The sequence below is a fragment of the Corapipo altera genome, unplaced genomic scaffold, assembly GCF_003945725.1.
Source record: "Corapipo altera isolate COAL_440 unplaced genomic scaffold, ASM394572v1 60, whole genome shotgun sequence".
In the NCBI taxonomy this organism is placed as follows: domain Eukaryota; kingdom Metazoa; phylum Chordata; class Aves; order Passeriformes; family Pipridae; genus Corapipo; species Corapipo altera.
This window is the reverse complement of record NW_020884912.1, coordinates 4,167,335-4,182,945: the sequence shown is the minus strand read 5'-3', so window position 1 is coordinate 4,182,945 and position 15,611 is coordinate 4,167,335. Positions and strand designations below refer to the sequence as shown.

At 40.5% G+C, this 15,611-nt stretch overlaps 1 protein-coding gene across 4 annotated transcripts in view; it reads left to right on the top strand.

Annotated features, from left to right (window-relative positions):
* Positions 1–15,611, top strand: part of JARID2 (jumonji and AT-rich interaction domain containing 2) — a 215,967-nt gene that overhangs the window by 114,959 nt on the left and 85,397 nt on the right. For all 4 annotated transcript variants that reach the window (XM_027654200.1, XM_027654202.1, XM_027654201.1 and 1 more), the window contains exon 3: positions 6,500–6,641. Coding sequence is in view for 1 of the 4 variants with exons in the window: in XM_027654201.1 (XP_027510002.1) it covers positions 6,500–6,641 (142 nt within the window). In the remaining 3 variants the exon portion in view is untranslated. The remainder of the gene's footprint in view (positions 1–6,499; positions 6,642–15,611) is intronic.

Genomic DNA, 15,611 nt, shown 5'->3' with positions numbered 1-15,611 from the left:
TCCTGCCCAACTTGGTGTCACCTGTGAACTTACTGAGGGTGCCCTCGATCACCATGTCCAGGCTGTCAATAAAGATACTGAGCAGGACTGGCCCCCAACACTGAGCCCTGGGGAACACCACTGGTGACAGATTACTAACTGGATTTAACTCCATTTACCACCTCTCTCTGGGCCCAGCCATCCAGCCATTTTTTAACCCTGCTGACAGTGTACCTATCCAAGCTATGAGCAGTAAGTTTCTCCAGCAGAAAACTGTGAGAAATGGCGTCCAAGACTTTACTAAAGTCTAGGTGGACAATATCTACAAGGCTGGAGACCAAGAGGTGTAGAGCCACCAGCTTATTACTGGTGTTGATTTTCATACAGAATGTTACCTGTGTAAAACTAAGGGCCAGAGTAAATATTTAAAGAGCTGAGAGTAGCAGATTTTTCCCACTGTATTTTAGGCATAGAACTCATGTTGGTGGTCTTCCACAGTGTGCTTATGTCCAGGAGTTTGTCCATGTTCAGGTGGTACAAACCTTTCAGACCATGGTGTGGGATGGCTAACCTCTGACTTTCTAACACTGCAATAAAATCCTTTGCTTTCTAACATTTGTATCAGCTCTCCTAAGTGGGATGATGCAAAAAGAAGAAAATCATTAATATTTTTGAACAAAGCTTTCCTGTACGTCTCCCAAAACTGCATAGCTGAAGTTTGGACAGACATGTTACTCCCTCTGTAATTGAACAAAGCTTTAGCTCCATGCCTATGTAACTACAGTCTGTGCTGTTTATGACATGCTCTCATAAGGAACATTGTCATCCTAGCATGATGAGAATGCTGCCTTGAATAAATCCCTTTTTTTAACTTCTTGTAACTTGTGTTTGTTTTGCTGATTGCCCTGGAAACTGGGCTTTTCAACCAGTCCAGAGCGGTTCAGCTTGCAGGAATTGGGCAGGAATGAAGTGAGAGGGCTGCCAGGGGAGAGACAAACCCAGTATCTCTTGGCAGTAGGAAGAGAGTGTCCCTCTGTAGTCAAAAGGCACTCAGGAGCAGAGTTATATATTTCACCTGTTGTTGAGATGTGCAGTATTGCTCCCCTGCACTGTGGACCTGCTGACATTATTTGTTCATACTGTATAGAAGGCCGTGAATGTGGTCATGTTGAAATTGTCCTTGTTTAGGTCAGTTAATGCTTTTGATATCTTTGGCTTGTGTTTGTGTGGTGTTGACTGCTGATTTTTCTAACATAATGGCTTTGCGGGTTGCCTCTGACTGTGAGAACTGACTGGAAATACAATTGAATGTATTTTCTCCCTAGGCTGCCTCAGGACTGGGAAACAGTGAGCTAAAATAGGTGTTGCTTTATTGTAAGAACATGAAAATGTTCGTGCTTAGATGCCTTGTTGGCATTGGAGTAAGTGATGTAGAAACAGTGTTTTGGAAACATTGTGAAAGTCCCTTCACCCAACCACTTAGTTAACTAACCACATGATGCTGAGATTTTTTCAGATGCTCCCCTTTGGTTTCCTGATTATTCAGTAAGTTTAATAATGAAGAACATACCAGTGATTGTAATCGCATCTATTTTTAAAAACAGCTAACCCCAAACCCTCCATTGCATTTTTTCTGTCTTCTCATATGTTGCTGCTCTCTTCTTCTCTCTTCCTCCTCAGTTTTCCTTTTATGTATTTATAGTTACACCATGTTTTATTGTATGGTGCATTCCCAGATACTGCGATTTTGCATCACATCTTTAGCTGCTCCCAAGACCTGTCCTGTGTGTGCCTGTCAGTCATCTATCCAGATGTCCAAAAATAAGTTAGGTCTTGAGAACAGAAGATGACTTGAGAATAGAATTGTAGATTGTTGCTAAAAGTGGGTGTGTATCACCAAAACCAGTAAGGCTAGCAAATGTGTACCAGCATAAATTAAACCCTGCCTGCACTGAAATAGTTAAGTCTTACTTACCAGGCTCTTATGAGAAGTGATCCACTTGAGTCAGCACAAGCCCCCTGTAGCAAGCTCATTTAACCAGATTTAACTGTTTTTACACACACTCTTATTGGTGAGAGGGACATTCCCATTGCTGGAGTAGGCTCAGCAAGATCTCTGCTCTGTTAACAACTACAGCCAAGAAGCAAAGGGGATAGATGCAGTGGGACAAGAGGTAGCATGCTCTGCAAAGGCTGTAAAGCCATAATATCTGTATTCTGTGTGGATCGTCCTAGAGGGTACAGTCCAGCTCTCATAGTGGAGCCCTTCCTGCATGTGAAAAACCAAACAAACTTGTAGCCACAGACAGATTTGAAAACATTCCGTGTGGAAGGCAAATAAATAGGTGATAGAAGTCTCTTTAATAATGACTAGGGTGCAGAAATGGCTTTCATGCTTTCTCTTGCTTGTAACAGAGGGGATGTAGTAGTGACATCTGCTGCTTTTTCTCAATGCTGATAAGTGGATTTTGTGTGTGTGTGCCTTTTTAAGCAGCATGTATCTAAAACTGCAGGTTGGTATTGCAGTGTTCATGGAAGTTTAAAAAGGAATTCAGCAAAACTGTGAAAGTTGACATTTATGTGATTGATATACATTTTGGTGAGGATGTTAAGGTCTCCGTGGTTCAGTTTTAAACTACTCTTTGTAATTATTACGAATTAGTAATTGGCCTTTCTCTTAAAGTGTCTAGTCTCGATCAGTTAGAGCAAGAACAGTGTATTTAAGGGATCACAGATGTCATTTGATATGCAAGTTCCTGTATTGTGACTTAATTAAATAATTCATTATTACTGACTTAATTAAAGAAGTGTTTATTCAGTGACTTTGAGCCGTTCAGTGTTTCAGTTCCATTTAAACTTTGGCAGCAAATATACACTGCTTCTCTGTATATATAAATTATGATTTCATGTAAGTAATTTTAATATATGAAATCCTACACTGACTTACAATGCAAGTTGCTATACTTCCAAATTTAATTTTAATGAGGTTTAGTTTTTTAAAAAATCTAATTTGACTTTCAAAACAAATACTTTTTATTAGAGGAATAAAGTCTTATTTTTATCAACCCTGATTTATTCTGCCTAGTTATCCAGGTCTTGTGGTTGGTCATGAGTCCAGCTGCCAGGGGAGAAGGCAGTGAGAGCTAGGGCTGAGATGAGCCTAGTGGGCAAGGGGCAGGCAGCCTCTGCCAGAGCTGCCAGCTCTCTGGCAGCTGAGAGTGTCATGGGCTTTGACATGAGCCAGGGCTTGCTGGCGTCATGATTTAAGAGGTTGAAGGGCACAGCCATGGAAAAACAGTAGAGGAACTGTTTGTCCCTTTGATTTGATTTGGCTCTTGAGGGCTTCCTGATTCCTTGACTTTTGCTGATTAGAGTGGTTCAGCTTTCTGGACTATGCAAAAGAGTGTTTTCTTGCTCAGTTGCTTTTCTCTTTGTAGCTTGGTTGACCTTAGAGAGTCAAACCCACATGGATGTGCACCAGACTCTATTCCTGCAGTGCACCAGCAGACCTGTATGTCCTATCAACTACACTGGTGCCAACCAGTGGTGATGGGAGTGCCTGAGCGTCAGTCACTTGGCAAAACTGTGGGGTTCCCATCCCATCTTGGGGCCTTCAGACCTTTTCTATCTCCCAGCTGAGGCACAGCAGAAAAGAGCACAGTTTTATTGCAGTTAGAGAGAGCAGAAATGGCATTTGAAGGAAAAGATATCTGGGGGCAAACTGAACGCATTTGATATAAAAATGATTGAGTGGCAATAAACTTTATAACAGCCTGCTTCAGCATGTGCTTTCTCTCCAGTGCTTGAAAGGAGGCTTTGGAGTGTGGCTGTCTATGTCTTTCATCACTTCAGAGTAGATTTTGCAATTATGCTAGCCCTGAAAACCTGTAGAACATGATACCCATTCCCAGTATTTATCAGTATCTCTCATTTGTAGTTTTATGCCTCTCTTTTAGGGCTCTTGTTTTAGTCCGTTCCAGCGGACGATAGCTAACATCAGTTATCAGCAATATTACTGTGTTTTGGAACGGTGCTGGTTATGATGAATAATATTAGGCAAACCGATATTTTTTTTCCTTAAGGGACACAAATCATGCTTGTCTCCCAAGTGAGCTGATGGTTTGGCAGGGTGAAAGGATGAATAAAAATTGCTTTCCAAGTGCGTGCAAGTTGACAGCCCGGAAGGTGATTTTCTTGACTCATATACTTCAGGTTGCTGGGTTTTACATATGGCAAGTCTCCAGAACAAATATTGCTTTTGGAAAACCTAATCAAATTCTGCCATAAGAGTTAAGTTACTGAGTGTCAGGCCTCAAATGATATGCTTGATTTAGCCTTCTCTGGAGTTCAAAAATTGTAAATTTTATCAGCAGTGGTTTCATGGAAAAATGCAAATCAAAAGTTGAAACTTTCTTAAGAACAAACTTGGATGCTAGGACTTCTTGACAGAGTGAATTCAGCATAGAAATATAATCTATTCTGTGTTTTTTAAAAGGTCGCCTTCATTTCCTCAGGAATGGTTTGAAGGGGTGCTGTCACCCCATGTCATATAATTGTGTTGCTACATTACAAGCCCTGTTGTAGTGTCATGTGCTGATACTGAAATTTGTATTATTTGTAGGGTCATGGTTAGAGATCCCTTTAATGGAAATGAAGTATCACAAGGAATTTAACAAAAGAGGAGAGAAAATGTAAATTGGGTCATTTGACTTCTAACTGAAGGTCTTAGGCTGGCAAGAAGAGACAATCCAAAAATTGGAGCATAGTTTCAACTTTTGCTCTGTGGGCTCCATATTAGGGAAAAAAAATGATTTACTAATTCACCAACTCTTCCCCACAAAAAAAGTAAGCCATGTTTCTCCTTTGTAGGTGATATTTTTAAAACAGCATACAAAATCTACAGCATGTGGTCACCATATAGCTGCTTCTGACTCCAAATCAAGAGAAATTCGGTGTAGTTCAAGAATGAATATGAGCAAACTTTGATTAGAAAAAGAAAAGAGAGATATGATGTGGTGATACAATGCAGACTTTGCAATTAGGCTGTTTAAAGATGGGTCATCAGAACTGTTGGGTTGGAATGGGTAAGTGCTGAAAGGTTTGGAGCCTGCCGGCAGGGGATGTACCACTTGCAATTGTAATGCCCAAGTGAACAGGGAATAAATAGCCTTGCTGGAAAGGAACATTTGGCTGTGGCTGTGCCTGAGGTTCTGGTACAGCAGCTCACTGGAGGTGTCTTGCTCAGTGTCTCTGGGAGCTGAGCTTGGTTGGATGCTTGGTTATGCAATGAGTAAGTGCACTGATGGTGCTGAACAGTGATTTTCCTGAAAACAGAGGTCTGAAATTGTATAGCACTGATGTAGTGCTGATGTAAATTCTTGAACTACTTAGTAAGCATTTTCAGTTTAGTACTATTACAGGCTTTACTACCTGGCTCATCTTGGAAGGGGTAGCCCACCCCCCCCCGTTTTCTTTTCTAAGGTGCAATTATAGAAAGGGAGACTGAAATGGCTAAGGGAGGGAGGGAGGTCTTACCAGCATTTCTCTGAGGAAATAAAGCTGTGAAACAAAGCTTTGTTATGCCATTTGCAAAACTATTTGGGTGGAGAGGTGGGAAAGCATTCTCCTGGATAAAATTGCAGCTCCTCTGGTAATAAGCTCTTAAAACATCTAGTAGATAGTGAGCTGATAAAATTGTTTCCTCTCTCTCAACCCAAAGCCTGCTGAAGAATATGTTGCTATTTTAATTCTTCCCTAAGTATAAGTGGTTTCATTTCTGTCTTCTGTTATTTGTAAGAGTCATATTATATTGTAGTTACCTGGTTGAGTAAAATACTCAAAATTTGTTAGACATTATGCTTGTATAGGTCCAATGCTGTCTTCCATCTATATTGCTTTGGGAGAGAAAAGGTGCAAAAGGGGAGGCAGCTGTGGCTTGTGTACCTTTGCTGCCCTGTGTACTTTTTCTGGCAGTCTGGAGTTCTTGTAGATGAGTGACAATTGGCCAGAAGAATTGGAGTGAAGAAACAGATGTTTGATGTTCTCCCGTTTGGATTTAGGATTTTTTTAAAGAATCATAAATTGCAGTAGTTGGAATCAGCAGAATGAAGAGCAAGATGATGACAACTTGGACCAAATGGTTTAATTTTATATAAATCCACAGATAAATGCAAAAGACTCTATCTATGCCAATCAATAGGAGTTCTGGAAAACAAGGGTAAGTTTGACTAAGCTGTGTCCCTTTTATTGAATGTGACAAGATTATAAATACCACTGCACCCACAGTATGGTTATTTGAGGTTGGGGTCTTACAGTTAATCAAATCAGAAACAAGCAATCAGGCAGGTTTTTACTGAACTACCTCTGTGCAAAGTCAATGTTACCTGTATATATCTTTGCAAGACGGTTGCTTTGGGCGTCAGCTCTTTATTGTTAGTGTCACGCCTGAATTTTTATAAAATCCATTTGGCACTGGTAGCACAAGCTTTTAATATTGTGTACTACTTTGTCACATTTGCAGGACTTCTCACTAATGGCCAATCTAAAGGATTAGGACCAGGATCAGAACAGCTGGAGAATGAGAAGGACGATGCATCGCAAGTGTCCTCAACGAGCAACGATGTTAGTTCTTCAGATTTTGAGGAAGGGCCCTCGAGGAAAAGGTTAGTAGTGCATTATGATTAAAGTACAGCTTTTCTGCCTTGTCCATTTTGTCTTACAGTGTTGTGATTATGTTATTAGTAGGGTATGGTTGCACATACTGCCCTTCCATAAACAGATTTTCCAGTGTGGATGCCTTCTAGTAACGGTGAGGATGTAGCAAACTTTAGTTCACCCAGTGGTATAGATGGTTCTTGTTGTAGTTTTGAAAAGCATGGAAAAGCAGTTGTTATTTTGGAATAGATGAATGCTAATTTAAATGTCTTAGGACTCTCTCCCCTCCCGCCCTCACTCCTCCTCCCCTGGCTTTGACCTCTCGGGTCATGTCAATACATATGTGTGTATAATTTCAAGGAAAGCATTGCTAAAGTAGTAAGTGTTACTGTTGTTATTTTTAATTTTTGGTGAATGAAACCATGTAAAGTTAAGAAAGAAGAAAAGAATAAAAGAGATGCTTCTGAGAAGAGAAACTATGTAGTAAGGTGGTGTGGTGGGTATCAGTTGCAAAGGACGACTTTGAGATACTGCTGCAGCAAACTGCCTCCTCTTTCCTAGAAGTGACTGAATGTGTAAAATATGGGTTAAAATCAGAGGAATCATGCCAATTTATTATAGAAAATATGCTGAGAATGCAGGAGGCTGAGAGTTGTCCTCTGGATGAAGTAAGAATGAAAACAGGCTGTCTGAAAAATGCCATTTAAAAGAGAGAAACAGAAATGCTTTCTCAACCTTTTTCCTCCACATTCCTCACATCCTAGGCCCAAGTCATCAACTAAAGTTCTATTTCAAAAAAATGAAGTATTCCTGCTTTGTGTATGACCTTATGATTCCACTGAAAAGCCCAAGGGGGTGAGGACACTGGTATTTTCCTGGACACCCTCCTGTTCCTCTTCCAGTGTTCCCCACCTCTGGTCCACACAACCTTTTCTATCTGTCCAAGCAACAAACTCAAAATCTAGTTAATATGCCCATCTTATCTTAGCTCATTTGGTGTATCAGAGTAAAATTTGTGTTGTCTTCCACACCAGTAGAAATTTTGTAAGGCTTATTGCATCCTGCTGCTGGTCAGGTCAAAAGATTTTATGTGTTTATTCTGGGCTTTATGAGATACAGTGGAGGATTGAAAATTATTTCTGCTGAGCTATTTAGGTGACATTGACTGTAGGTGTGATCCTAGGAGAGAGTGGTCATTATTTCATGACCACTGTTTGTTGCTTGCACATTATCTTCGGGAACTTTTGGTGCCCTCTACGCTTGCTTTGTCCCCTTGTTCCTCAGCTGTGCTGACAGAATGGCATGCAGGGTCATACCATGAGTAGGTTCAAGGAACTGGTTAGGATTAAAAATAATAGCAAGAGAAGATGAATTGAGGCTTTTTGCCAGGGTTCTTTATTGTTAACCTGCGTGAGGCTTTTATCTCTTGTTGATGTTATGGTTGTAGGAGCAGCTGCCAGTGCAACCAGGGGAACATCCCCTTCCTCTCTTGGGACTGGCAAGGGGCAGGAGGGCTTGTCCCTTATGCTGTGCCTGCTTCTGGTGCGCTGCACAGTCCAGCTTCAGAAATGAGTGGTATTGTTACTTCACCAGTCTCCAGAAACTGCATTTGAATATTCTGGATGAAATATTTTGGAGGAGTATTTGCTAGGTTTGGGCTGAGGGAATTCATACTCTTGAGAAACAGCCTGGCGGTTCAGGCATATAATAATAGGAAAGTCAGTGCCTTTGGTACTTTTCAGCTTAAAACCAAAAAAACCAGAAAAAATCAGCCCCAACACAGAACTCAAGATGAAAACTATTTTTCTGGCTTTTGTGGAAGGCAAGGTATCATTTCACTACTACTTCATGCGTTGTGATCTGTTGAAGTAATATTACAGTTGTTACTGCAGTTGCTGTGAAGGAGAATGTTCTTGTTTTGTTTCTATTTACACCCAACACAGACTTTTATCTACTTTTTTCCTCCCTCAGCTTCCTCTTTGCAGACAGACCTTTTCTGGGTTCCTTCTCTTAAGCTGTACTGAAGCACGCTGAGTGTTTTGATACCGTCTTCTTGTTTCCTTTTAGGCTTTTTGTTTTGTTTATCTGAATATGTAATATTTCTTCAGTCCATGTCATTTTGGGATCCCAGAAAGAGTTGTGTCAGGAATATTGGGTGAACAAAGGACATGCAGGAAGACTTGGCGGGGGGGGGGGGCAGCGGGGAGGGCTGAATAGGACTGAAATGGAATTTATGGGTTCACTGTCTCAGCTTATGAAGTTTTGAGAAGTGTGCCCTTCTTCTCTTTTCCCCAGGCTTTCTCAAAATCAGACTTTTCAATTGTCTGTTCAGCTGTGTGTACAAGTAATGACACTCTTGTACTAAAATACACATTTAAAGACTGTAGCTTTAGCATGTACTCTGAACCGACCATTATATATAAGTTACTATTTAGTTCTTTATGGCTTTTGAGGGTTTTTGGTGCATGGCAGGGGCAGTCTTTTGGATGCTTGAATATGTCATTTTCTAGAGGAACGGGTCACCTATATTTCACACTAGTGATGGGAACAAGAAGAGAAAGAAACTAAGAAACTAAGCACAGTAAATATGGGAGTCTGTTTCAAGGGACTCCATTTTGTTTGGTAGTTTAAGGCTCTGGTTTGACCTTTCAGTTCTTCAGTGTAGTGGAGGGCTGGTACTGTGGAGGCAAACAATCTCTTCCCAGTTTCTTCTTCCCACCTCTTCCCATTTGTTGTGTCTGGAAGTCTTTTGGCCCCAGGTCCGTCAGTTCAGTGGACTGATCTGGCAGCATTTCCTCCCCCTGCCTAGAGCAGGTCACATTATATAAAGGGAATAGGGAGATAGATTCATGCATGTGTGCAGCATGTGTGTGTTTTTAATTTCCATTTATAGTTGATCCAAACTCCTCCAGTTTCAGAGACAATTTGCATGAGAGCCTGCATGACCAGCAAGTGCCAATTCTTGGAGCAAACCGAGTGGAGAGTGAATTTGCTAGCAGTTAGCATGGCCTTGTGGTGTCAGTGTGCCAGCCATCTCTGGTGTAGATTTTCCTTGGGTCAAAACTAGGCAGTGGACGCTCCCAGTGAGTTACTGATCAGAGAACTTAGCTGTAGGTAGGTAGATGCTGATAGGCATCTGTGGGGGGAGGTAAATCCCTTCCAGCCCGCCTGTTGACCAGTGAAGAGATTACTGACAGGTATTCCTTATTTCACATATGTATACCAAACAGAATAACACAACAGTAGAACCCCCAACCAAACACAGCTTAAGGTTTATCACATCTATTTTTTTCCAGTTCCAATGCCTTTTGTAGTAACAGGACTGAAGAGCTACACATGCCATAAAGAGGGCATCGTGGTGGAAGGAAAGAGATTGCTGTTTTGGTGAAAGTATACAGATTTAATATATACTGCAGGTTTTGTTCAGAAACTCACTTAGATACTTTATTTGATGGACTAGGCTTTTGAATGCAGTGGCCTGACACTGTTAGGCTTCAAGTGGTTTCACCTAGTTTGTGGGTAGTCAGGAATTAACACCTTTGCTCTCTGGGGACTGGAGGAAGTTTCCTACACAGCCAGTTTTGCAGCCCATGTGGAAAGTTCCATCTCCATTTTCTGAAGTGTATTGTTTTATGTTGCAATAGTAATCTGGAACAGTTCTAAAGGTATGCAACCTGCCTTCTGAGGTGCTGCAGGTTTCAGCTGTTGGTGGTGGTAAGGAGGAAAAGGAGTATGTGTATAGCTTTGCCTCTGCACAGTCTCCAGATAAATCCAAGAAATATAAGCCCTACTTACAGAGTAAGTGGGATTTGGGGAGGATTGGCAGTGGCAGTAGTGGCAAGCTCAGTACTTCAAAATACTTAGATTTGTTTGAGTTTACACTTGAAGGATGAAAAATACTTGCTTTGATCTGAGCTGTGTGTATTACTAGTGATCAGGTCTGAGGGGAAGCAGTGGGTTAATCCTGAGTTGTACAGCTTTCAACCAGTAAAGGTGAAAGGTGTTGGCATTATTGTAACATTTAGCAAAAGCTAAGCATTCAGATCTTACTCTGAATCTGTTGTGCAATGGGTTGTTGTCTGGTTGCCATGTAAGTGAGAGCCATCGCTAGTTTTTTCAATGCTTTAGGGAGAGAAGAACAAAAGTGTTGGTATACAGGCTTGGTAAACTGTCAGGTTGGGTGGTCTTCATCATGTATAGACAGTACATTTTCAAAACTTATAAAAAAAAGGTAGTTGCTGAAGGAGAAGTGTAACTTCCGTGTAGCTGCATGTTTTTGTTGCAAATCTCCAGTTTCCAGCTGTGATTCGCAGTTGAGAAGATCAATAGGTAACTGGCCAGATGTGTTTGGTCACTCTGCTGCATGCTTGTGCATTTTTATGGGCAACTCTTTAAACTACAAGCACTGGCAATTAATAGCCGTGTGCAGAGACAGATATATGTTTTCTAGCTCCAAGTTGCCCACACTACACAAGAAGGGGCATGTGCAGAGCAGACTTGGTGTGACAGTATGTTGATCTTTGGTGATAATAGGCTATTGCTTGCTTCCTGTGACTAATCAGGTGGCTACTTATTTACATGGGCCCCTTCCCAGAAATGCACACAGGGAATTGCCAAATGCACAATTTTTTTAATGTAAAGTTGTGTTAATAGAAGGCTGTGAGAAGTGGAAGGAGGCTGATTGATTTTAGGAACTGTTAAGCTTTAAATTTGTGGGGTTTTAATTTAATATTAGAATATTCTCTCCACTAAGGGAGAAAAAAGACATTGGTTTAGTTTAGGTGCAAAATAAGGTTGGAGGAATTTCACCCCTTGCAGGAGCAGCAGAGTGGATGGACATTGTCCCCTGGGTCAAGGGTGTGCATAGCTCCTTGGAGAGGACACTTTGTCCAGTTCTGCTACAGGGAAAGTTGTTGGCTGCAGGAGAAAGGAACAACCCACTGGGGAGCAGTAGCGTTTTAAGCTGCCACAGCTAGACTGGCCAGAAATTGCTTATTAGGAACCTTCTGGGGCCTTTAATTAATACAGCAGCTTTCTGCTAACAGTCTCAAGCATGTGACAATCGGAAGTGTGATTGTGTGATACAGCAAGGCCAACGCAGGGGATGTACTCCTGCTCCTTGCCTTGTGCTGGCTCCCTGCTGCCTGCTCCATTTTCCTGTTTCTCTTTTTTTAGTTTTATTTTTAGATGCCAGTTTAGCTCCCTGAACTGGCTTATTGTGGGGCAAGATGAGTGTTAAGATTTGTCAAATGAAAAGGTGGGAATATATGGCCAAGGGGAGGGAGATAAGCATGCTGATCTCCTTTGGCTGGTGACTGCACAGCTGCTAGGCTGGCAGAGCTGTTTTGCACCCTCAGCACAAAAAAAAGCCAGTCAAGGGTAGGCAAGCTTTTGCATATTAGTCAAGCTGCTAATTTAAGTGGTTTCTTTTAGTGATATATCCTTTTCAACTTGAGCTGCAAAAGACTTTCTTGCAGTAGAGCTGTCAAAAGGTTGAGGGGACTTGGGGTTGGTTTCTTTTTTTTACTTCTCTTTTTGTCACATTGTTTTTATAGCTAATAATGAACAGTCTATTTAGCACTAGACTTAGCACCTTCCATGCAAGATGTAAAACAAGGTCAATCCTGTTCCCACATATGTAAATTTGTGAGGGATTTCTACTTGGTATTGTAGGTGATGGAGAGAGCAGTGTATTATGACTCGGGTGTGAAAGCAGGAGACTGCTCGCAATATCAAAGTGTTTTTCCAGGACCTTTTCAGTGAATAGTCTTTTCACTAATTGGAACACTATATAATGTATTTGTGTTCAGCTGTTGCCTACTACAACACAATGTAAGCTCACTTATCAACCAGGTGCTTCTATTATTTTTTTCTTATTTCAGTAGGCTGTGCAAATCTGCACTAGTTGTTTGCTTATGAAGAACTACATTAATCCACAATAAAACCAAAATGGCAATAAGATTTATGTGTAATAATTTTGATTTATTTTTTTTAACCCCCTGCCCCCTCTGCCCCCAATCCCCCCCCTTTCTGAAAATACTGATATGAGTGGAATATATTTTTAGTGCCACACATTTATATTTAAATAACAAGCCTTATAAACAAAGCAATAATAGTCCATTGGAGTGGATTTGCACAGGAATAGTAAAAAGACAGATTACCTGCTTTGTAATGCAAGTCAAGAAGAGTATTGTATGTAGTTTGAAAAGGAAGAAATCAGGTGATTAATGTTCTTTCAGTATTTTCATAAGGAACAAACAGAAGTTGTGACACGGATTCTTCTATCCGACATGCAAAGATATAATAACGTACAATAATCTGGGAACACTTGAACTTTGTGGATAGACAGCTATGTAAACAACTTGTTTGAGTAGTGGTTTAATAACTGTAAAGGTATGATTTACAGCAAGCTGAGAATTGTTGAGCAGTGTCCGATTCAAACTCACTTGCTCTCTTCTGCCACTCTCTCTTCAAGGAAGTCAGAGTTACAGGGAAGGGTCTTCATGACCTTGAGTTTGGGCTCATCATCTGAAGGACTAAGGACATTTCTAAAGCCAGATGGGATGAGTGCAGTTGGTTCTGTGGTCCTGTGTATGGCAAACACTCTTTCAGCTGCTTGATAACCCATCCCTTCTGTGATTCACATCATTCATGTCTCACCCCTGTTTATGAAAGGCCAAATGTTGACTGCTTTGATACCAGGGAGCAGTTGCCCTAAACTCATGTAGGAAATAGTTGGTTCTATATTGAAAGACATTTTTTTTCAAGCAAATCTGTTTGTCAGTGTGAAAGAGGCTTTTTTAATGCATACAAGCCATTGTCTGTATAATACTCTAGCCTGATGTTTGCATTAACATAGCCCTATGCTACTTCTGGTTTATTCTGTAACTTTCCATGTGCATCGATGCTCAGTCATCTAATACCCTTATATTACAGTTCACCTACTGAATGATGGCTCAGCCCAGTGCCCAGGCTGCTGCCTCTGGGATCAAGGGAGAGGCACTACCTGTCTGGTCCTGATTTGATCCTTTTTTAGAACCTTCTTGGCTCTGTTCTTCTCTGAAAATTATCTTTCTATTACTCTCTTGTCCAGAGAGTAAGACATTTATGGGCAATCTACTTAGGTGGCATTTCAAAAAGGCAGGTTGGTATTAAAAACGTTTTTCATCAAGGACTGTGTCTGGACAGCCAGGTAGTCCAGGATTTTTTTCCTCCCAAAGCCCCATGCTGTATCAGAAGAAATGTTACATGTGGCTGACATTCCCAGATTTTTGTCATGTCAGCAGAGGTGGACTTGATGCTGTGCCCTTAGGTATTTCTGGCTGTTGCTGCTATTTCGAAAGCAGGCCAGCTCATCCTGAATAGTGGAAATGTGGAAAATTTGAAATAGGTATGTTTTTCCTTTGGGTTGTATTACTCTGTTGGTAAAATATGCAACCATCCTCACCAAAGAAACATTGAGGCATGTTAGATATCCCACAGCTTTGTCTACTCTCCCTGTGTTAATCAATTTACATGACCCACAGCAATAGAAGTGGGGGAAAAAGGGAAACAACCCAAACATTCACATGTACTACAAATGAGTGTCTTTACACTTATTCCTCCATTCATAATTCCCCCTAAATGAATTTAAAATCAAAGACATGGAGGGAAAAAAAGGCATATAATTGTCTTTTGAAGATCATGGCAATCCATGACTTTTTTTTTTCTATTAGGTTGTTTTAAAGAAGGGATTCTAATTTAAAATTTTGAGTCCTAGATGTTAGCCATCCTAGCATTTTGCAGTGGTCTCACTCTTTTGGAAAAGATTACATAATGAGAAAATATTCAGCACAGTCAAGTATGGGTAAGCTTTCAGAATTGAATGAACAGCTTACGTTTCTTGCATAAAATTAAAATGTGAGCTTAAAAAGATGTCAACAGATAAAAATATTTGTAGCAAGAATAAAAGGCCAAGAATGAAAAAGCAGAAACCTGTTCCTGAAATAAAGATGTAAAATGCTGTGATATTTGGCAGTATGCACTTTGCTGGGACTAAACTTAGTAACAGTTTCATAAAGTATGGCCACTTTTTAGTGGTCTTTCAAAGGATTAGGAAACAAAGGACATGGGAAAAGATGTACAGTCTGTAGATTCTTGGTGTTTTCTACTTCGTAGTAGTAGTGGAGTCCTAATCTTTTCAGTCTAACATTTGTAATGTAAGGCTGATTGGCCAGAGGAAATTTTTCATTTTGTTGTGGTAGGGTGGACGTGATTTATTAGACTGCATTACTTCCTGTAGCTTCTCCAGTCTCCATACAAGACACCGAAGGTCTTGCTGCTAAGTGCTGTAAGACCTAGTTTGTGTTTTAACTATTATTTAACTGAAGCGGTGATGGAAGCATCCAGTTTCTTTTGTATGGACATTTAGAGGAGATTTGCCATGGACTATTTGCATAGAACATAATTTCTGCTATAATTCTGACCCGAGTGTTTTGTATGTGTGCTGAATTAAAAGCCAGCCAGGGTTGTCCTGTATGCTGTGCAAAAATAATTATATTAAAAAAAGAGAGTGCCATTCCAATATTTTAAAGTGGAAGGGTGTCAGTGTATCCTAACATTGAGTGTTAGAGGGTTTTTTTTGTTTTTATTTATTTATTTATTTATTTATTTATTTTGATTTGGGTTTTATTGTGGATTTGGGTTTGTTTTTTGGTATTTTTATAAGTATTTGAAGATGGTATTCACATTGTATGCTGGTTTAACATACACCGAACTATATAAAATCCTATTCTGTATTTATTCCTGTGGCTGATCTGGACAATGTGTGAGTGGTGGGAATATATTTTTGACATGTTTCTTGCAAATGGCACTGTGAATGTGGGCTGCTACTGATTCACCAAAACTGACCACAGTGCAGGTGTTGATGTTGTTATGGGGTCAGCTCAAAGCAGATATTGTCCCAAGTAGGGTGTGGGTCTTAAGACTCCCGGACAGAT